This window comes from Mirounga angustirostris, unplaced genomic scaffold (genome assembly GCF_029215605.1).
Source record: "Mirounga angustirostris isolate CCGP_5_RB_7025 unplaced genomic scaffold, mMirAng1.0.hap1 SCAF_12, whole genome shotgun sequence".
Classification (NCBI taxonomy): Eukaryota; Metazoa; Chordata; class Mammalia; order Carnivora; family Phocidae; genus Mirounga; species Mirounga angustirostris.
The window spans coordinates 22143601-22166476 of NW_026991720.1; the positions used below are offsets into that span (position 1 = coordinate 22143601).

Consider the following 22876-nt stretch of genomic DNA (forward strand, 5'->3'; position numbering starts at 1 on the left):
CTGGCTCCAAGTAAGGTAAGGACTTGATAAAATTCAAAATTTACTGAATTTTGTATTAATGTCAGGTACACAATTTTCCTCTTGAATATCTGCCTTCATGTGGGTTACTGAAGTACTTTGAAGGAAATGGCGGGTCAACCATTCATTCGTTCTCATGGCTTTGCAGTGGAGGCAGGGCCTTTCCCTGATTTGGTAACTTCCCACATTCCTTTGCCTCTGAGCTAGTTTTCTCTTCTTAATACTAGCTGGTGATGGATGGTGTTCACTTTCACTCTCCTTCCACGAGGAGGCTCCCGAGTTAGATTCTTCACTGTCACACTCAGTAGTATCACTATCGTGTTGGATCTGATTCACCTGGCTGAACTGAGAATGGCGCCGGGCTCGTCTTTGTTCAAGATAGGCATTGACCAAAGCCATTTCTGAGTCAGTTACAGGGGTAAGTTGGCTCTGCTTTGGTTTTTTCATCATTTGTAAAGAGTCCCAGTCACCATCTTTGCTTTGCCGCTTATAGGAAGTGTCTTTGCTTGCTAACAACCAATGAAACAAATCAAGATGTTAGGCATGTCATTGGTTACTGTAACTTCATATTACCTAAGGAAGCCTATGGCATGTGCAGATTCACTCTCGGTTGCCATTTGGCAAGCCACCACTTGTCTTCACTCATTTACAAGTGTTGGCAGCTGCCTGCATTTTCCAGTACGATACCAAGTCTCCTAGAGACCAGAAGGGTCAAATGGATGCTTGACACACTGCTTTTGAAGCTTTGTGGACCCCTGATATAAGATCGGGGGGAAAGGTCGCCAAGATTTTCCAGAGAAGGACCCTTTTTTCCCTTGCCTTGAAGTCTTAAAGATTCAAGTATGTATGTGAATATGATTTGGGTAGCAGGAAACTAAAAAGGATCTTTTCTTTACACAGTGCTGTGCTATTGTTGTCTTCTACCAGCTAGCTCACAAGAACAGAGGGTTACACTTTAAGGAATTCTGAGATGGTTGTTAAAACACAGCCCATAAGTCAAAATTAAATTATACAAACTTACCATTAAATCCACATATTACACATAAATGTAATAAATATTTGAAACTAATCGCTTCCTAATTATTTTATGACATTTTATTAAGAAATAGCTCTCGAAGCTGTTTATTTCTGTCGTATCTGGATATTGGAAATACTATGTAATGGCGTGTTACTGTGCGTCTATTCCCAACTCCACTCCAGTAACAACATCATGTTGGTAATTTGAAATCAGTGTGGGTGGGATAAAAATCAATGAGCACCAAAAATCAGGTCTTTTTTTTTTTTTTTAATCAGGTCTTGTTCATGGTTTTGTGGATCATCTAGGCTTAATGTGATAAAAAACATGTTACTAACATAGATTACACTTAAAAGTGTCATCCTGTAGCCACTACATTGTGAATCACACCCAAAAACGAGGAAATATCCTTCCAGAGTATTCTAAAACGATTATCCAATTCAGCAGAGAAGTCATATCATTGACAACCAAGGTAAGTTGTAACATACATCTTCCTGCTTCCTTCATCTTACTCCTTAACTTACAGGAAAATAACATTCATATCAGACTACACTTGTTCATCCATTGCAACCATCGGTTGGCTAAAGATGCAAGGGTCTGGCAGAAGTCATGGAAAAGTGTTTTGCCAAAATTGGCAGTCAAGATGGAATTTACCATAAAGTGTATCATACATTTTGTTACTTGTAAATTGTGTGATATACATCCTTCATATCAGCAACATTTAAAAAAAAAAAAAACACGTATATACACATACCCATTTTTGGAGAGCCAGTTGTTAAACATTTACCAGCACACCACTCCTTATAGGTTATTAAAAGTGTCATATAAAGCTCACAGTCCTGTAGCAACACTAACAATAAAGTTATATGAAAGGCAAGCTGTATGAAGGGAGAATACTTGAGGAATGAAAAGAGAGCTTGAGCTCTATTAAAGGTAGCTAAGCTGTCTTGCGCTAAAGCAAGGAGCCCATCCAAGGGTCTGCCACAGCTCTGGGGAGGCCCTTTAACCACACTCGGTTGTCTGATTTCCACATTCAGCACATATTTCTCTCATCATACTCCAATACCAAATATGCACCAGCTCTCACCTTTACTGACTGAGGTGCTGGTCCCACTGTCTTCATCCTTTTTCTTCTCCGACATCTGTTTCAGAAATACACAGATCAGTAATAGCAATCTCAGTTGGTTGTTTTTCACTTACATAAAACACTGTTGCCCTAGATTCTTGGACAATGTCTAATTTTAAACATTCAGTACAATTCAATAAATTCTTATTGAGTTCCTATTATAGTGATCCTCTCGTCTGCTGCCCACTGGAAGACCAGGCTTTGATAGCAGAGTCTGCCAAAACGTTTTGAACCAAACCAAATGGAACAAAGACTTGAGAGAAAAAAATACTGATGAGGATCTACGGGTTATAAAGTTTTCCCGTACTCACAATGTAAAGAAATATCATTTAAACATCATTTAAAAACAGATTTTATAGTACTGGGATTCATTTTTAATTACTTTGTAAAGGACATTTTATCAGGTCACCTTTTTTGTAACCCTTGAAATCTTTACCAGACTTCATAAACTTAATATCTCCTAAGTCTTTCAGAAACTTTCCTCCAAAATGCAACCATAATATATTATCTGTGAGTGTGGCAACAAAAAAGAAATGGATTTCTTTGAACTGTTTCAATTTCAAATATCCTAGCCCAATACTCCATAAATAAATTTGTCCCATTGTTCAGATCAGTGTCCCATTTTTTGATGCTGAACATGATTTTGCTAAAATATAAATATAAAGCAACTCTTTCAAAATACATCAAAACTTTAGAAATACTCATAACACTTTTGACACATAATAATTCTTACTAGGAATCTATCACCAGGAAATAACCCCTCAAAGAGAGAAAACTTTGTGCACAAAAATAATCTCAGTGTAATTAGGATAATATAAAATTCAAAAATCAAAGTAGGCAATGGTTAAATTATGGTACAATCATAATATATAGTTGTACAAATTATTATAAGAAAAGCATGTCTCAACATGAGGAAATACACGTTATACTATTAAGTTAAAAATCAAGATGCAAATTTGTATATGCAGTATAATCATTAGCTAGCTAAAAATATGAAAAGACTTTAAACAATGTAGACAAGTGTTAGCAATGGTTGACTGTGAGTGAAACAGTGATATTTTTCCTTTTAACTTTTCAGGTTGTCTACAATTGGGGAAAAAATGAATTTTTATAGAAAGTCAAACTCCCTTTGGGTTGAAAATGCCATACGTGGGTATTCGTAACTACAATCGAGGATCCTTGGCCCATTCTTTTCTTAATATCTGATCTCTACAACAGCAGGTAAGTATCTTTAATGAGGTGCCTCTCTGCTTTTTGGGTTACTGCAAACGTTCTCTGAAAACCTTAAGAGTAGAATCCTCTTTTGAGATCTCTCTCTTTTAACAATGATTGGAGGGGGAGGCTTATTTTAAATTTAATACTTATAGAGTTAATTATTAAATGATTAGAAGTTTATCCACCTAAAAGTTCATAGTAGTTGGTTATTTCCATGTAATCTGGAGCGTTTTTTTCTCATTTTTTGTACTTTCCTATAATTTCCACGTTTTCTATAATGCATACTTTTGTAATGGGCAGGGAGAAATGTTTAAAAACATTTATTAGGTTTACATCATTTTTACGGAAAGCTTCCATATTTGACTTGATGTCAAATCAAAATATAATCCCCAAATCAAAAGATTTTGCATCAAGCTAAGTGCAATCGCACGAACTGTGGTTACCAAAAGCATTTTATTAACTATCTGTGTGTGACTCAGTGAGTGAAAACATCAGCAGGGCCTGCCCTGAGGAGTAGGCGAGAACAGTGGAGAGATCTAGGTATGGCTCTGCCTTGAGCCATGGCACAGGTCTGCAGTTTTAACAATTCACTTGACACCTCCTAAAGCTCAGTTTCCACATATGCAAAATGAGAAGCTTGGACCAGTATTGTTTGGAAAAATACCAGCACTAGAAGTCTGAATAAACACTAAACAAACATATAAGCTAAATATAGTATTTAGAGTGTCTGAAAGCAAAAGGGTCAATGCATCTTAAAGAGTGGCAAATCCAGAGGAAATCAGTGTGCTTCACATTTGAGGATAATTACCACCACATTTCCATCACGCTTTTACCATTACTTCAAGGTTTGTAAATAAAGGCTCATAGTTTAGCAGAGAAAATGAAGTTCAAAGTGAAAGAAAAATTCCATCCTCCTTGACTAGCTCTCATATGGTTCTCAGATTTCAAATCTGGGACCCTTCACAAGAAGCAGTTCAGCCGATTGTAACTGCCATAGGGGTACAAAGTGAAAGACAAAACCTCTAAGATAATTAAGGTTTTAATCAGCACCGAATAGATTTAATTCAACATTTCAGCTATGCTTTGAAGCAAATGAATTACATGGCAGGAAACCTGGGCCTATTTCTCCTCCATCACTAACCACTTGTGTGACATTGGACAAGTCACTTAATTTCTTTGGGTCTTATTTAAAAAAAAAAAAAAAAAAAAAGGAGGGATACTGGTATCTTACTTGCCTACAAAAAGGAGGCTGGACTGCATGCTGTCTTAGGTCCTTGAAGCTCAGGCTCTATGATTCCAAAGAGCTGATGCAAGCAAAGGAGCAGAAGAATAACTTAGACCTCTTAAGTGGTGTTCATGATGAAATTGCCAGGAATCAATTTCAATTTTTTCGTTAATTTTTTAAAGTAGCTTTTCTGGCCAATCCAGACAAATTCAATATACTTAGCTAGGGAGTCTAGGACACTTATTAGAGATCACTATTCTAAATCTCCTTTTGGCTAAGTATCTACTTTAAGAAGCATTTAGACTTTAGATGGAACTTCTTCTTAGGGGGAAGACATGGTGAGGGGAAGAGTCTTTGATTATTATAATGGAACCTAGCTGGCATAGACATAACAAAACTCCTCCTTTCCATCTAGAGTGGATGCAGCACTCAAGTCTAGCTGACCATTGCCAGGCCAGCGCTCTGTCTGTAATGCCAAATGATGGTGGTTTGATTAATCATCAGCCTGGTATTAATGGCCAGCAAGGACTCCATGTCAGCAATTTATAAGAGCTCAGTTACTCACAATATGTTGGAGATTCGCAGTCCTGAAAAACTGGGCTATCTCATTCCTAAGAGGATGGCATTTTCTTCTGCTAGTAGGTGGTCTAAAGTGGTGACTTTTGTTCTGTTTAGTTTAGTTCAGTTCTGCATCTTATCTTTCAGGAGAGTACATTGCTTCATTCTAAAAGCTCCCAAATCCTACAACATGTATTCTGTAAATATGACAACTTTTGTATCTTTGATTAGAATTACGTGGCTACAAAAGGAATTTGGAGGTCATTTACCAGTAGGGAAGTTTATCCCAGCATTACACAGGCTATGGACAAACTGCAAACAACCTAAATGTCTCAGAATTGCAGATTTGTCATGGTGCAACCACAAGGCAAAATTATGCAGTCATTAAGAGTGCTGCTGTGTGAATATGATTTGAGGAAGTGTTACAATATAATATTAAGTTTTTAAAAAGCAGGATATGAAAATATATACAATGCAATACCAACCATGTAAGATCAAAGAGAGATTGAGAGAAATATACGGAGATAGAGAAAAAGACAAAAAAACTAGAATATTACTCCAAAATATTAACAACGGCTATCTCTAGGAAATAGGATTACAGTAGTTTAAATTTTCTTCTTCATCCTTTTCTGTATTCTTGGATGCTCTAGAACGAGATTGCATTATTTTTAAAACTAGAAAACAAACTTTTAAAAAAGTAGTTTGATCGAAGTAAAGTGAATTTATTTTATGGAAAATCCCCTATGATAGAGTAAACATATTATTTTAAATGAAATAGGATATCCTACCCAGACAGAAGCCCGAGAGAAGAACATCAGGACCAATATAATGACAAAATACCAAAGCAGGAAGTTCCCTATTGCCCCGCAAGAGTCATCCTTCCGGCATTCATATTCCTGACTTGGGATGGTAAAACTTAAAGGTATGGGGGGAGGATCTACCTCCCAAAATAAGGACAAAAGGTCTCCCATGATGGCTTCTTGCTTTGAAAATAAAGCATGCTCAAAAGAATGAAGATGACCGAGAAGTACTTCACTCCATGTATATGACAATTTCCTTGGCAACCTATTGTGACATACACTTCAGTAACTGTGACAGGAACTGACAAACACTTCTTGGATTTCTAAGTTTTTGGAAGATTTACCTAAATTATTTCTATGAAAGTTTATGGTATTTCCCCCATACATCAAAAGGGTGCACTCTACCTTAATCTTTTTTTATTTTCCTGAAACTTGTACATACTGTATTTTCTTTAAATTTTAATGTCTGTAAAATCTAAGACTCTGAGGTATCCATTCTTTTTTTTTTCAGTCTCTTCGTATGTATCATATCACTGTAAATTGACATGCACACATCTAACATGTTATAGACTGAACTGCGTTCCCCCAAATTCATATGTTGAATGAATAACCCCCAATGTGACGATAACCAGAGATAAGGCCTTTAAAGAGATAATTAAGGTTAAAGAGGTCATAAAGATAGGGCCCTAATCCAATATGACTGATGTCCTTATAATAAGAGAAAGAGACACCCCAGGGGTGTGTGGACACAGGAAAAAAAGGCCATGTGAGGACACAGAAGGCCGCCATCTTCAAGCCAAGGAAGAGGCCTCAGGAGAAACCAATTTTGCTGATGCCTTGGTCTTGGACTTTCAACCTGCAAAACTGTGAAAAAATAAATTTTTGCTGTTTAAGCCACCCAGTCTGTGGTATTTTTTATGGTAACCCTTGCAAACTAATACATAATGCCAGTTAGCAAAACACTATATATAACAGTGTTCCTTCTTAAGCCTTCAATAAGTGCACAGTAACTTAAGGACATTAAGAGAGGAAATAAAGATGTGTCTGTTGTAGGGGTGCCTAGGTGGCCCAGTCTGTTAAGCCTCCGATTCTTTATCCCAGCTCAGGTCTTGATCTCAGGTTGTGAGTTCAGGCCCAGCTTGGGCTCCATGCTAAGCGCGGAGCCTACTTAAAGAGAAAAAAAAAGATGTGTCAATTTCTTAGGAAAGAGCTATGAGGTGGGGAGGAATCTGGTATTCTAATTTTGACTGTACACTGAAGCCCTTCACTTTGAACAATTTTCGAGTTAGTTCATCTCTGAATCTAAAACTAGAGCAAAACACCATTGCTGCTAAGGCATTCTTAAAAATTATTAAAATCACGGTTTTTAAAAATCTGTTAGATCTTTAAGAGCATAGCATACCTGCCGATTCCATTAGTATGCAATACCACGAGGAAACTTAATTTTCTTCTATTTGACCTTAGGAGCATCTTAGGAAAAATTGTGGTCATTGACACGTACATGATATAACAATCCACTAGCTTATTGTGAAAAGGCGTGGTGTCTTCATTAGGGTACCATTTCTCCACACCCCAATGGGCGGGTCCCCACGCCCTGCTCCTCGTGGCTGTTGGCCCTGTGCCTTAGGCCTGCATCGTCTCGTCCAGGAAGCTCGCCAGGAGCCTGCCAGCCTCACCCCCTCCAGGCTCACCGTGCCCCCCCTCCTGCCCCTCTAGTGCACAGGTCGGCTGAACTCCTCCAGACACTAACCAGGGAACTCCACTTTTACAGCCCCGCGCGTGGCTCAGTGGCACAGTGGAGGCGTTTGTATTTGTTAAAAAAACCAGACTGAACTCCCTGATGAGCCCTTTTCTCAGGGTTAGTAGTTCTTCCGAAGAATATGCAAGAAAACTAACGACTGGATTTTTTTAAACCTCAAAACCACTAGCAACTTTAACACATTTGGGGCTTTCTTCCTACTGCTGCACCCTTATTCCAAGGGTATTTAAGAATTTACATCGGGTCAGAACACTTATTTTTGTGAGAAATGCTTTGTTGTCGCTGATGGGTGTCTGGACACGTTACCACATACCCTACCCTACAATTAGCTACCCTGCTTAATAAAATCTGCTTAAAAATGTGAGTCCATAAAAACCCTAAGGAAGCTAAAATTATATTAATATATAGAAATTCAGCTTGTTACAATTATTACTTTTTACTGCGAGTTCAGAACTTGGTCTGAATTTTTGCTGCTCAGCTCTCTCCCCGCAGAAGAGTGGGAGCCACAAACACTAAAGCTGTTTCCCGGGTAACGCTCAGAGCTCTCATCCCTCCCCCGCCCCCCTCTTCTCGCGAGAAGGTTCGTTCTTCCGGTAACTGTAGTCCCGCAAGCCGGTTGCCTTCTCCTTCGCTCTTGGCTTCGCGCATGTGCAGTAGAGAGTGGCGCGAGCCAGCGGCTTCCGGCCGAAGAACACGGTGCGTGCTGGGGGTCATCTTTGTGCTTCCTAGACGTGGAGTCCACGCGTGCCGTGGGATTTCCGAGACTGTGGATCTGCCGAGGGTTCAGCCAAAGGGGGGTGTGGCCAGGCGTCCCAACACCTTTAGTGGAAGGACGAAAGAAGCAATAGGGGTTGCCAAAGTTTGTGCTGGGAGACCCAGGGAGGGAAGCTCTCGGGACTGGGAAGTTTTGACTCGCGGACTGGGAGGCGCGAAGGGTGCTGGTCTGTACTGTCTGAATACGACTCTAGATACGGGAGAGTCTTAGTTTGTCTGAGATGAGGCCTAGCGAAACAAAGGAAATATAAATCCCATGAGGACCCAAACTGCACACTCCCCAGTCGGTCTCGTCCCCTTCACACCATGAGTGTTCACCCTTACAAAACTTAAAATCTTACACTTAATCAGCAACACAAAAGAGGGGTCTCTGGCGTGCGACAGTCCCGAGTGCAGAGTTGTTTACGATGGTAGGCAGTTAATGGCTTCTGCGTGAAGATGTAAGAGGAGAGTCTTTAATGGCTTATAACTAATACGGAATATTTTCTCCCAAAGCTTGGTATTTTGAGTTTCTTAAATTAGCCCTTGGGCTAATCCTTGTGACATATTCCAAAAGCACAATACAGAATAATTGTAGATATAATCACCATCCTTTAAATACAAAATAAGACATTTTTATTCATTGGAAGTATTGTTCTCTGAAGTGCTGAGCCAGTACTCTGTTGATTACAGTATGGTGCCAATAAACTTATAATTTAGCGTTCCCTTTTCATATAATAATAGTAAAATGTAAAGAGTTTTGGAAAGACATTTTAAAGATAAGGGGAAATATGCAGTTTTTAGTTACTGTTATAAAGGACACAAGTTTCTTAAATGGAGAAGTGTTTTTTTGTTTTTGTTTTCATTAATTCCCGTGCTTTTTATTTTTTAATAGATGCAAGGGGAGACAAATCCTAGTGCTTCCCTCATTGACAGAACCATCAAGATGAGAAAAGAAACAGAAGCTAAGAAAGTAGTTTTAGCCTGGGGACTCCTAAATGTATCTATGGCTGGAATGATATATACTGAAATGTAAGTTAATTAGCCAAAAAAAAGTGAAACTTAAAGAAGCCAATGGTTGGTTCCACAGGTTTTGGTGTTTGGATTTGGGGTGTTTGTTGTTGTTGTTGTTTGTTTTTCGTGTTTTTTTAAGATTTTGAAAAGCCTGTCTAATTTTTTCAGGACTGGAAAATTGATTAGTTCATATTATAATGTGACATACTGGCCCCTCTGGTATATTGGTAAGTAATTAATTTTTACTCTGATTTAGATTTACTACCAATGAAAAACTGCATTCATATTTAATTCAATTTAGTATTCATTCCTGCATTCCATAAATATTCGAGTGTGTACTGTGTTCCAAAAACTGGGAATACAGCAGGAAGGGAACAAGGTCCCTGCTCTCGTGGAAGGAACTTTCTAGTAGAGGAAACAAACAGTACAATTCCAGGTAATCATTGGAGTTCTGTGATGAAAAACAATGTTTGGTGGTGGTGATTTGTATTTGTTATTCTCTCTGAAATGCCTTCCCTACTTCCCTACCATTGCTCCTTTCAAGAACAACCAGATTTCTATTCCATTGATGCCTTCCTCAGTTTCCTTGTTACTTCCTCTGTCTGCTTCACTCTGCTCTTCAGTATCTTTATGGCCATTGGAGTGAATTCCATAGTCTAATATACACATTAACCTGGAGTCTGTGATAGGGAGGTGGTGTGGCAAGGAGTTTTGGAATCTGCATACCTGAGGTGTAATCATGGGTTCAATAACTAGCTGTGTGTTCTTGCAAAAGTCACTTGACTTCTCTAGTCAAGTGAAGGTGAAAATGTTTATTGTACAAGGTTGTAAGGATTAGTGATGATATTTTTTTTTTAAGATTTTTTGTTTTTAAGTAATCTCTATACCCAATGTGGGACTCGAACTCACAACCCTGAGATTGAGTCACATTCTCTACCTACCAACTGGGCCAGCCAGGTGCCCCGATAATACTTTGAAATTCACTAGTAAATGTCCTATAATAAACATTTATGTAATAAACATTGTATATAGTAGACATTCATTAAATGGTAACTATTATGAGGAATAAGAAGATAGTTTTCAATTTTGTTGTTAACTTGTTGAAATATGAAGAGTTTTTGTTCCCCCCTTTAGATGGTCTAACCCCCTTTTAAAAAAATAAAAATATTGTTCTTTTCCAGAGCTTGCCCTTGCATCCCTCTTCAGCCTAAACGCCTTATTTGATTTTTGGAGATATTTCAAATACACTGTGGCACCAACAAGTCTGGTTGTTAGCCCTGGACAGCAAACACTTTTAGGGTTGAAAACAGCTGGTAAGTGTTTTATATCTTTTGCAAAGGTGGGGGAAAGGTTGGCAATAAATCTTTCTCAATTTAATTTGCCCTTTTTATAGACTGAGCTGGAAGGGACTTCTAAGGCCATCTGGTTCAACTATATTAAGCAAGTGTATAATAAATTGTCTTAAGACCAATGATTATCATTCCTATTTGTATAAACTGAATGGAAATAATATTCAACAGCCTCATGAAAGTTTGTTCCTTTGCTTAATTACAATTAAAATTAAATGACTAACTCTTACGGCATTGAAGCTAATCTCTTACTTTAAAATCTGTGGAAATGGTAAACAACTACTTTGTGTCCTTAGGTTATAATACGTTATGTAATTTAACAACCCAGTCACCCTATTACTTTCTCTTTTCTTGAAAAAGATTCAGTTCATTAAGTCTGTTTTTGTAGAAATTTTATTTATACATGCACACACATCTTTTATTCACTCACTCACTCACTCACTCATTTATTTGTTTGTTTATTTATTTATTCTTTCCTTCCTTCTAGTTGTACAGACTACTCCTCCACATGATCTGGCAGCAACCCAGATCCCTCCCTCTCCACCTTCTCCTTCAATTCAGGGTCAGAGTGTGTTGAGTTATAGCCCATCTCGTTCACCCAGTACCAGCCCCAAGTTCACCACCAGCTGTATAACTGGATATAGCCCTCAGCTGCAAGGTCTGTCATCAGGGGGCAGCGGTTCCTATAGCCCTGGAGTGACTTACTCTCCCGTCAGTGGTTATAATAAGGTAATGAATCCTTTCTCTTGGCCAGTCACATTATTTTAGTATGGGGAGCTACCTTGAAAATCAGCTAATGAGTCAAAACTCCTCATCTTCTCACTGAGAGAACTGAGGAACAGTGGATAATTGACTTGCCCAAATTGCCCGTTTAAGAGCCAAGAACAGAACCCAGATCCTGATACCTAGTCAGAAGTTCTTTATACTACATCCTAAAATGAAAGAAAAAAAATTAGCTTTCGCAAAGATAATGGACTCTGAGGGTCACCATCTAGGATCTTTTTTTTTTTTTTTTTAAGATTTTATTTATTTATTTGACAGAGAGAGACACAGCGAGAGAGGGAACACAAGCAGGGGGAGTGGGAGAGGGAGAAGCAGGCTTCCCGCCGAGCAGGGAGCCCGATGCGGGGCTTGATCCCAGGACCCTGGGATCATGACCTGAGCCGAAGGCAGACGATTAACGACTGAGCCACCTAGGTGCCCCACCATCTAGGATCTTTCTGCAGGGTTTTTCAGACCAGTTGAGACTATGATAATTTTTTCCTTTAGTTTTTAAATTCATGTTTGCCCTCTTTCTTTGCTTGTTTATGTGAAACTTTTGTATATCCTTATACAATTTTAATGCTTTCTGGGACACGTGGGTGGCTCAGTCGGTTAAGTTTCCGCCTTCATTCAGGTCGTGATCCCAGGGCTCTGGGATCAAGTCCAGCTTAGGGCTCCTTGCTTGGCGGGGATCCTGCTTCTCCCTCTGCCTGCCGGTCCCCCGCTTGTGCGTGTGCTCACTCGCTCTCTCTTACAAATAAATAAAATCTTTAAAAAACAAAACAAAACTAAATAAATAAATAAAATATTAATGCTTTCATCATGTTGGATTACCTCCTAAGCTAAAAAGAGTTGTGTAGTTGGACTCTTGAGGATGGACACCCCTTTCAAAACGGATGAATAGAAACCTTCATTCCAACTCCCACAGTAAAGTGGGATATAGTTCTCATTTTTGGACTTGATAGAAGCAACATTGACAAATTTGAAAGTATGACTCCTGCCTGAAGCATAAGAACATAAAAGGAGCATTAAAGAGATGGTCAGGGGCGCCTGGCTGACTCAGTCAGTAGAGCGTGCAGCTCTTCATCTCGCAGTTGTGTGTGCGAGCCCCATGTTGTGTGTAGAGGTTACTTAAAAAAAATCAGGGGTGCCTGAGTGGCTCATTTGGTTAAGTGTCTGCCTTTGGCTCAGGTCATGATCCCGCGGTCCTGGGATCAAGCCCCACATAGGGCTCCCTGTTCAGCGGGGAGTCTGCTTCTCCCTCTCCCTCTGCCTGCCACTCCGCCTGCTTGTGCTCTCTCTCTCTCTCTCTCTGTGTCAAATAAATAAAATCTTTTTAAAAAATCATTTAAAAGGCAGGGGGGCGATGGTCACATTTTCAGATGCTCTCTCTAGTTAGACTAACATCTCTATAGCTGCTAGTTAAATGAGGGATGTCTGGAAATGAAATCAACACACTGCCCCTTACTCTTTATATAATATTTCTTTGTAATGAAATTCCATACTACTGGTTACCTGATAATAATTTTGGCAAGTAGTAGAATTTAGAACATTTTGTTCAAGTTAAATATTATAAGGAAATGTGTATATAGTGATAATTCATAACCCATAGGTAAATATGACTTGTAAAAATAGCTTTTATTTTCATGAGAAAAGAAAAATCACTCATAGTCTTACCACCCAAACATAATTTCTGTTTAATGGCTACTTAATACTCATCTAGTGGAAATACCATAGTTTACTCTTGAATAAGTAAGTTATTTTTATTTCCTAGAAACTATTACTAATCTGTACTAAATAACTCTTTACATAAAGTTAGTAACATTGTTTAATTATCTTTTTCTACTAGATTGTAACCTCAAGTACAGGATTGTGTTTTTTATTCATCTTTGTTTTCTTAGCCCAGTGTATGGAATATAGATGCTATATAAGTATTTGTTGAACCAAATTACTACCTTGGAAAAGTTAATGAAATAGAGTAATTATTTTTCTAGGGAAGAAATGCCAAGATTGACTAAGTAGAAAACCTAAATAAATACAGAAGAAAAATTTTAATCAAATATATCTGCAGAATATATTAGAGCCCTGAAATTTTGCTTCTGAGTTCTTTTAAATTTTCAAGAAACCAGTTACTTTTAAACTTTTGATTATTGAAGTTTTCAAACATACCTGTTACCCATCTTCAGTAGTTACCCACATTCTTTGAGTGTATGGACAGCTAATTCTGATCCAGTAAAACATATTAAAAGCCTAAATTCTATAGTCAGAAAACTGGATTGAAATCCTGGTAGGATCTTGAGTGGGTTAACCTAACCTCTCATGTCCACAATTAGTACAGCAGTAATATTTACCTATTATTGAAAGGATAAGATAAGGTAATATAAAAATAAATAAGGTAATATATATTGTGCATAAAATATGCCCCTTGAGTAAGAATAAACCAGTCAATGGTTTATTAGCCCAATATGGTTTATTTAGCCCAAATATCATCATAGCATATGTAAGGGTTTTTTTTTAAATAGGCTCCACCCCCATAAGAGAAATCAATGTGGAAGAGGATTAACATTTTTATTTTAAATCAGCATTAAACTAAAAGATTTTTTAATCCTTGATTTAAGGCAAGCTAATATAAACTGATAATGAAACCCCAGTAAAAATAATTATCGATGTACTGGAGTAGATATTTAATAAAATAGGTAATACAGTGACCAGTAATTGTATTTTTAAAGTGTTTAACTTCGTAAGTATAAGGAAACACAAGCTAAATGTAAATTTTTAAAAATTCTTCTATATCAAATAAACGTTTTAAAGTAGTAATGCTGATGGATATATACCAAAATAGGTCCTTCTATCAACTTTCTTCTGAATTGTACTTAGTATAACATTTTCATTTAATAGAATGGGAATGGGAATACGTATTTAAATGTTCATATGCTTTGACCCAGTCATTTATGTTCTAGTAATCTCCTGAAGGGCATCCTCAGAAATTAAGATTTATGTACAAAGATGTTAATCATAACATTATTTACAGTGGCCAAAAATTATGTAGACAGTTCAAATGTCTAGAATAAGAGAATATAAAAATAAATTATGGTATATTTGTACAATGAAATATTACACAGCCAGTAAGAATATTTATAAAGGATTTTTATAGGAAAATTTTAATTTTAAAAAAAACAGTGAGGGGACACTTGGGGTGCTCAGTTGGTTTCTGCTTGGGAGTCTGCTTGAGATTCTCTCCCTGTCCCTCTTCCACTACCCTTTGCCACCCACCCCTGCTCCCGCATGCACATGCTCACACGCTCTGTCTCCATCTCTAAAATAAATAAATCTTTAAAAAATTAAAATTAAAAAAATGAAGTTATAAAGCTAAACAGTATTATCTCAATTATGTAAAAGGAGAAATATACTGATATAGCTGTGTACATTTAAAGATTTGAACATAAAATATGAAAGGGGATTGTATTATCTCTAGGTTGTGGAGTTAAGAGTATGACTTACTTTCTTCAAACTTTACATTTTTTAAAACATGCATATATTGCTTTTTTAAAAAACAGACTTTTTTTTAGAATAGTTTTAGGTTTGTAGCAAAACTGAGAGGAAGGTACAGAGACATGTTGTATACCTTTTGCCCCCACACAGGCATAGCCTCCCCCCAGCTATCAAAATCCCCCACCAGAGTGGTACATTTGTTACAATTGATGAAACTACATTGGAACATCATTATCACCCAGAGGCCATAGTTTACTTTAGGGCTCACTCTCAGTGGTGTGCATTCTGTGGGTTTGGACAAATATATGGTAACACGTATCCACCATTATTGTATGGTATAACAGGGTAATTTCATTGCCCTAAAAACCTTTTGTGCCCTACCTATTCATCCTCCCCAGTCCCTGGCAACTACTGATCTTTTTACTTTCTCCATAGTTTTGCCTTTTCCAGAATATCATATAATTGGAATCATACAGTGTGTAGCATTTTCAGATCGGCTTCTTTCAGTTAGTTATGTGCATTTAAGTTTCTTCCATGTCTTTTCATGGCTTTGATGGGTCACTTCTTTTTTTCTTTTTTGAAAGAGAATGCTCGTGCACGAGTGGGGAGGTGGAGTGGGCAGCGAAGGGATGAGGGTGAGGGACAGAGAGACTCTTAAGCAGACTCCATGCCCAGCCTGGAGCTGACTTGGCTCTGTGGGACTTGATCTCATGGCCTGGAGATCATGATCTGGGCCGAAATCAAGAGTTGGATGCTTAACCAACTGAACCACCAAGGTGCCCCATATTTCATTTCGTTTTATGCTGATTAATACTCCCTTGTCCAGCTGTACCACAGTTTATTTACCCATTCACCTACTGAAGGATGTCTTCATTGGTTCCAGGTTTTGCCAGTTACAAATAAAGCTGCTGTAAACATCTGTATGCGGGTTTTTGTGTAGACATAAGTTTTCAACTCCTTTGGGTAAATACCAAGGAGCACAATTGCTAGATCACATGCTAAGTGTAGTTCAGTTTTGTAAGAAACTGCCGACTGTCTTCCAAAGTGGCTACGTATACGTTTTGCATTCCCGCCAGCCGTGAATGAGGGTTCCTGTTGGTCCACATCCTCACCAACATTCAGTATTGTCATGGTTCTGGATTTTGGCCATTCTAAGTACTTTTTGAAAGTCAAAAACCAAAACAGAAATAAATTTCAGTAAAGAAGAAGTTCTTTTATTTTGTATAGTTGGCAAGCTGTAGTCCCTCTGCTGCTTCTCCGTACCCTGCTACTGTTGGAGCAGCGGAGAGCAGTGGATTGAGGTCTCGCTACCGGTCTTCACCCACCGTCTATAATTCCCCTACTGACAAAGAAGACTACATGACAGACCTACGAACTTTGGATACTTTTCTTAGAAGTGAAGAAGAGAAACAGCATAGAGTTAAGCTGGGTACGTATATATATTTTTAGTTAGATCTAATGTACCTATTTTTGGTGTTACTTGACATTATCCGTAACTCACTATGTTCAGTATTTTGATACCTGTCCATAAATGTTTCTTTTTTACTAATATACCTTGTATAGCCTAGGAGAGAAATACATTTTGTTTTTATATTTTGTATAGTTAGAATTAAGCTCACCAAATTTAAGAAGTAAAATATAGCTGAACCGAGAGATCTTGAACTTTTCATCCACATTAAGATTGAAAGCTTTTTCATATAATGTAAGTTACACTTTCTATTTAAAAGTTGAGGCTATCAAATGTTTTTACAGCAGTGCATAGCAAAGCTTATTGAAGTGATAGTTGTCTCCTTTGGTCCTTGGAAAGATTGGTGTGGCGGAGAGAGAACGGATTTACTCTAGAAGTGCTGCTGTTTTTCAGAACATTTTTGAACTTGTCTTTGGTTTACTTTGGGAAACAGTGTTAGCAAATCTTAATCTATTTGGAGTGGATTTGATTATAACAAAGTCAATTATTTGAAACCAAATTAGGTTATTGAGCCAAGTAATGATTTTTTCCCCTCGGGAACTTTCACAGAAAGCACATTAGGTGCTAAAGCATGACCACAATGAGGAAGTCAGTTATTGGACCATGGCTCTTTGTGTCACTTGAAATCTCTCCATTGATTTTTAATTTCATTTTGCCTGAAAGTGCCAGAAACGTCAAAGAAACAAATCAATATTCTTATTTGTTGATGCATACTTTTTCTTCTTGTTAAATTTTGAAATATTTCAAGTTTACTGAAAATTATAGAGTATAATGCAAAAAACAACCTAGGTTGTTCCCTCTACAAATCTTTGTCTTATTGAGATATTTTCTGGGTTCCGTTTTTTTTCTTCTTTGATCCTTTGGAGTTATTTAGAAGTGTTGTTATTATTGCTTAGAAGAAGTATTAGTGATTGGTGTTGCTTTTCATTTCCAACATATGAAATGAAGGCTTGGTTATCTTTTATTTTTCCCCTAAGTGAATTGTGCTACAGCTAGAGATTGTGAACTGTACCCTGTCAATTCTTTGGTATTTCTTTTTTTTTATTTATTTATTTGAGAGAGAGAATGAGACAGAGAGAGAGAACATGAGAGGGGGGAGAAGCAGAGGGAGAAGCAGACTCCCTGCTGAGCAGGGAGCCCGATGCGGGACTCGATCCTGGGACTCCAGGATCATGACCTGAGCCGAAGGCAGTCGCTTAACCAACTGAGCCACCCAGGCGCCCCATCTTTGGTATTTCTTAAGACTTGGATTTAGGCCTGCTGTGTGATCACTTTTTATAAATGGTTCTCAGTAGGGGCGCCTGGGTGGCTCAGTTGTTAAGCGTCTGCCTTTGGCTCAGGTTATGATCCCAGGGTCCTGGGATCGAGTCCCACATCGGGCTCCCTGCTCAGTGGGAAGCCTGCTTCTCCCTCTCCCACTCCCCCTGCTTGTGTTCCCTTTCACTGTCTCTCTCTCTCTCTCTGTCAAATAAATAAATAAAATCTTAAAAAAAATAAAAAATAAATAAATGGTTCTCAGTATATTGAAAATAATGCATAGTCTCTAAATACTGGGCTCCATATTTGTTCATTGAACCAAACTTCTTGAAGGTGTTCTTAAAGTCTGTATTATTAATCTTCATCCACTTGATCTATTAGTTAGTAAGAAAGTCCATTAAAAGCTCCCACTGATTGTCTTCCATTAAATGTCTTCTTGTAATTCTGTCAAATTTGCTAAATATGTAGGAAATTATGCTAAGTGCATATAAATTCAGGATTGTTAATATCATTATGGTCAATTATTCCTTTTATCTTTATCTCTTAAGCTTTTTGCCTTCGAGAGTATTTTCTCTGATATTAACACAGCTGAACTAATTTTCTTTTGGTTAGTGTTTGCCTGGTATATTTATGTCCATCCCTATACTTCTAATTCATTACCTGTAGGTTTTAGGTAATTTAGTATTTTGTATAAATTAATTTGTAAATAATAAGTATTTTTGTAAAGAGCTGCTTTGAGGCTGTGTAAGTATCCTCTTCCTCATCATATTTGACTTAGTAGCTTTAACATCCTTTTAAGTTTCTTTTCAAAATTGATTGTTACTATGTTGGTTCTCATAGTGGCTTTCTAATTCCAGCATTCCTTCTTTATTATTCCCTTTAACATTTTCAGACGTCTTTTGTGATAAAATATGCATAATATTTACCATTTTAACCATTCCTAAGTGTATATAATTCAGTGGTGTTAAGTACATTCACATTGTCATGCAGCCACCTTTTACATTTATTTGTTGGCATTCTGTTGTGAGATAGAACTTTTTCTTCTCCCCGGTCATGTCATTTATTTTGTTGGCTAGATGGTCTCAGATTTGGCTAGTGGGATCCTCTGGCTTCTGTTTTGTTTGTTGTTGTTTTGTTTTACTTTCTAGCACCAAAAGATATTTCAGGCTCCTCTTGTACTTTCCCTGGTTAACTAACTCTGGAGTCAGTCTGTTTTTCCAAGGGGCCATGATTGCTTTTAGTGGAGAATGATATTTAGAAATTAATGTCCGGGCACTGGATATGTCAGTGATGATGGGACATCATTACTCTGGGTCCTCTCAAAGGACAGCTAGGAATATATGCGCATGTGCGCGCACACACACACACACACATACCTATATATATTTCTGTATCTGTCCATCTATATATATTAAAAACCATGAGTTCATACTAATACCTCCAATTCCAATCCAACTATACAGGGTTTATTCCAGCCTCCTCCCTTTTCATATTTGTAACTCCTTTCTCCAATAATAAGAAACCAGGCACTCACATTTACTTTTTCTCACACATTTTTTTGCTGACTGGCCACTTCATCCTTCATTAGTTTGCACACATCTCCTAAGAACATGAACATTTTCCTTTCTAACTACAACATAATTATCATATTTAAGATACTAATATTACCCATAATCACATTTCTTCCCGTTGACCCAATAATGGCCTTTGTAGCCTTTTTTTTTTTTTTTTTAACTGATGCAGGATCATGACATTTACATTTGAAGAGGTCAGCCTAGTTGTTTTGCAAATTTGGATTCGTGTGGTCATTTTTCATTATTAGATTAGAATTGGTTTAAATACAATTTTTTGGCAAGAATACAACTTAGGTGGTGGTGTGCTCCTTTCACCATATATCAGGAAACACATCCCTGTACCATTTTGTCCCTTTATTGGTAACATTAAATTGGATCACTTGGTCAAAATGATGGCAACCTTGGCTTTCCCTTTTGTAATTAATAAATAATCTGTAGTGTGATACTTTGCATCTTGTGAATCCTGTTTCCCTAGTCACCTTTTACCGAGTGGTTTTAGCATCCATTGATGGTCCTCTCCCAAATGAGTTAATGCAGTGGTGGTTGCAAAGTGGAGACTTTCTATTTTTTTTTTAATTTATTTATTTGAAAGACAGCAAGAGTGAGAGACGGAACACAAGCAGGGGGAGTGGGAGAGGGAGAAGCAGGCTTCCTGCCGAGCAGGGAGCCCGATGCGTTTCTCGATCCCAGAATCCTGGGATCATAACCTGAGCCGAAGGCAGACGCCTAACGACTGAGCCACCCAGGCGCCCCTCAAAGTGGAGACTTTCTAATACTTTCATTTCTTCCACATTTAGTAGTTTGGCATTCTTCTGTTTTACCCCTCACCCCACAGTTTGTTTGTTTTAGCCAGTTGGCACTGATGGTTGGTTCTTCCTTCAGTAAGCAGTGTCTAACTTGCTGTTTAACTCACTGAGTTTTTTAATTTGTTGTGGGTGGTTTTTTTTTTCTTCCAGTTTTCAAGGTTTTACTTGGTTCTCTTTCAAATATGCATGATTTGTTTTGGGAGTATCCTGTTTTGTTCTTATGTTTTCAGTTCTTTTTCCTGTCTCAATCACTTTTATTTTTTTAAAATTTTATTTATTTATTTGACAGAGAGAGACACAGCGAGAGAGGGAGCACAAGCAGGGGGAGTGGGAGAGGGAGAAGCAGGCTTCCTGCCAAGCAGGGAGCCCGATGCAGGGAGCCCGATGCGGGGCTCGATCCTGGGATCATGACCTGAGCCGAAGGCAGACGCTTAACGACTGAGCCACCCAGGCTCCCCTCTCAATCACTTTAAACATAACTTTTTAAAAGCTGCTGTCCAGGGGCGCCTGGGTGGCTCAGTCGTTAAGCGTCTGCCTTCGGCTCAGGTCATGATCCCAGGGTCCTGGGATCGAGCCCCACATTGGGCTTCCTGCTCCTCAGGAAGCCTGCTTCTCCCTCTCCCACTCCCCCTTCTTGTGTTCCCTCTCTCGCTGTGTCTCTCTCTGTCAAATAAATAAATAAAATCTTTTAAAAATAATAAATAAATAAATAAAAGCTTCTGTCCAGTAGTTCAGTTATCTAAAGTTCTTGTAGATTAAATACTGACATTTTCGTCTTGTTGATTCCTTTGCTTGGAACCCTGTTTCCTCTTGTGATTTATGTGTTTTTTTGTTTGTTTTTGGTAACCTCATCTGCAGTAGGGTTTTATTTATCTGTGCTTTTCTATCCTGGGAAAGCTGGAGAGAAGCCTTGTCTCCTCCTAGCAGTTTTATATTTGCCTCTGCCAAGTGCCTAAGGAGTATCACTGACCTTGAACTAACTTAGGTAATTTCTGGGCTAGGAGGTTCCTGGACTTCACAGGTAGTATAAATGGGTATTCTAAACCCATACAAAAATGGATAATTTTTAAATCCCTGTACCACCTAAAACAGACAAATTTCCTTGTTATATCCTGGTGCCAGTGGACAGATTTTTTTCTTATCTACCAAAAATGTGGCCCTTGAAGTTCCTGGCCCTCTGCTGGGTACAGGAGATAGAGGTAGGAGAAGGGTCTCAATCCAACTCTACATCTCCTGGGCCTATATCCTTATTACCAGTTCCCACTTGGGCAGTGAAATCCAAGCTGATAGGTTTCCCAAAGCCTACAGAATTCTCCAGAGCAGCCGCAGCAGCCCTTCATAGGGATGCTCGGGGAAAATAATACTTCCTGCCTTCAAGGAGCTCAAATTCTGTTTGGGTAAAAAGACAAACTATAACCTTTAAGTGTGATAAGTAGTCTGGTAGAAGCCCCTGCAAGATTAAGTCCCCATATGTAATTATTAACATTTCCTGGGAGTAAATGTATAAATTTAGAAGTGTAATCGGCAATCTCTTTTAATACAACACAGGAGTTATTACAGGTTATAAAGAGAACGCAGTGCAGTACAGGGAATAGCGAGCCTAGCTGCTGACCCAAAGAGTAGTTTATTAATAGAAGACTGTAGTTGTCCCATTCAGAAAGCTACTAAAAATTCAAGCAGGGAACTTCCTTAGGCTATTTCTTTCCTGAAGAAATGTGTCTTTTCTTTGTTTCTTGCTGAATCATTCGAAAATCTTAGAGAACGAAACAAGCTTAATTTTACAACAAAAATAAACATTTCAGCCATTTAGAATTCTTAACATGATATTGCTCAGAAAATGTTCTTTTTAATGTTTAGCAAAGGCTAAAATATGTTCTCTAAAGAAAAGACAATGTCAGGGAGGAAGGAGAAGAGTCCCATGGGGCTTTGTCTTCCTTGATTGCCCTTACCTAGGTGACTTGATACCCAGCGTTCGTGAGCTAAATCTGGATGTCAAAATTATTACAGCGCACACTGATGCTCTTTAAATTCATCATTGTAGGGAGTCCAGACTCTACCTCGCCTTCCACCAGTCCTACTTTCTGGAACTACAATCGTTCTATGGGAGATTATGCACAAACTTTAAAGAAGTTTCAGTATCAACTTGCCTGTAGGTCTCAGGCCCCCTGTGCTAACAAAGATGAAGCTGATCTCAGTTCTAAACAAGCTGCAGAGGAGGTAAGTGGAAAATAAAAATGCCTTAATATTTTTGATTGCAGATTGTTAGAAAGTCCAATACTTCTGGAACATTTTTTTTTCTGTAATCTTCACTTTTTTTTAAGATTTTATTTATTTGAGAAAGAGAGAAAGCACATGCAGGGGGGAAGGGCAGAGGGAGAGAGAGAGAGAGGCAGACTCTCCACTGAGCAGGGAGCCCAACGGGGGGCTCAATTGCAGGACCCTGAGATCATGACCTGAGCCAAAGGCAGATGCTTAACCCACTGAGACACCCAGGCACCCCTGTAATCTTCACTTTTACTGGCTAGAAACATAAATCTGGCACACATTAAATAGTGGAGAAGCTCCTATGTAACTTAGTGTACCTAAAGCTGAATTATATTGTATGTTTTATTCTTTATAACACATAGTTGACATTACCATCCTGCCTAAAACATTTTTCTGCATTCATTTATAAAAAGGTAGCTC

The 22876-nt window shown here is 38.2% G+C and overlaps 2 protein-coding genes across 4 annotated transcripts in view; one reads left to right on the top strand and one right to left on the bottom strand.

The window, feature by feature from the left end:
• Positions 1-6128, bottom strand: SSMEM1 (serine rich single-pass membrane protein 1). Its single transcript, XM_045865096.2, has 3 exons — positions 5946-6128; positions 2121-2175; positions 1-527 (listed from the first exon to the last, which is right to left on the bottom strand). Exons 1-3 carry the CDS (start codon positions 6126-6128, stop codon positions 34-36), a joined length of 732 nt encoding a protein of 243 aa, XP_045721052.1. The 3' UTR covers positions 1-33.
• A 2181-nt stretch (positions 6129-8309) lies between these two features.
• The window catches only part of TMEM209 (transmembrane protein 209), a 31061-nt gene continuing 16494 nt past the window's right edge, over positions 8310-22876 (top strand). Inside the window, exons 1-7 of one of the 3 annotated variants that reach the window (XM_045864268.3) lie at positions 8310-8412; positions 9365-9501; positions 9652-9710; positions 10665-10796; positions 11320-11561; positions 16314-16515; positions 22233-22408. In XM_045864268.3, coding sequence (XP_045720224.1) covers positions 9365-9501; positions 9652-9710; positions 10665-10796; positions 11320-11561; positions 16314-16515; positions 22233-22408 — 948 coding nt within the window. In that variant the 5' untranslated portion in view covers positions 8310-8412. The other 2 variants (XM_045864266.3, XM_045864269.3) reach the window with 2 other exon arrangements.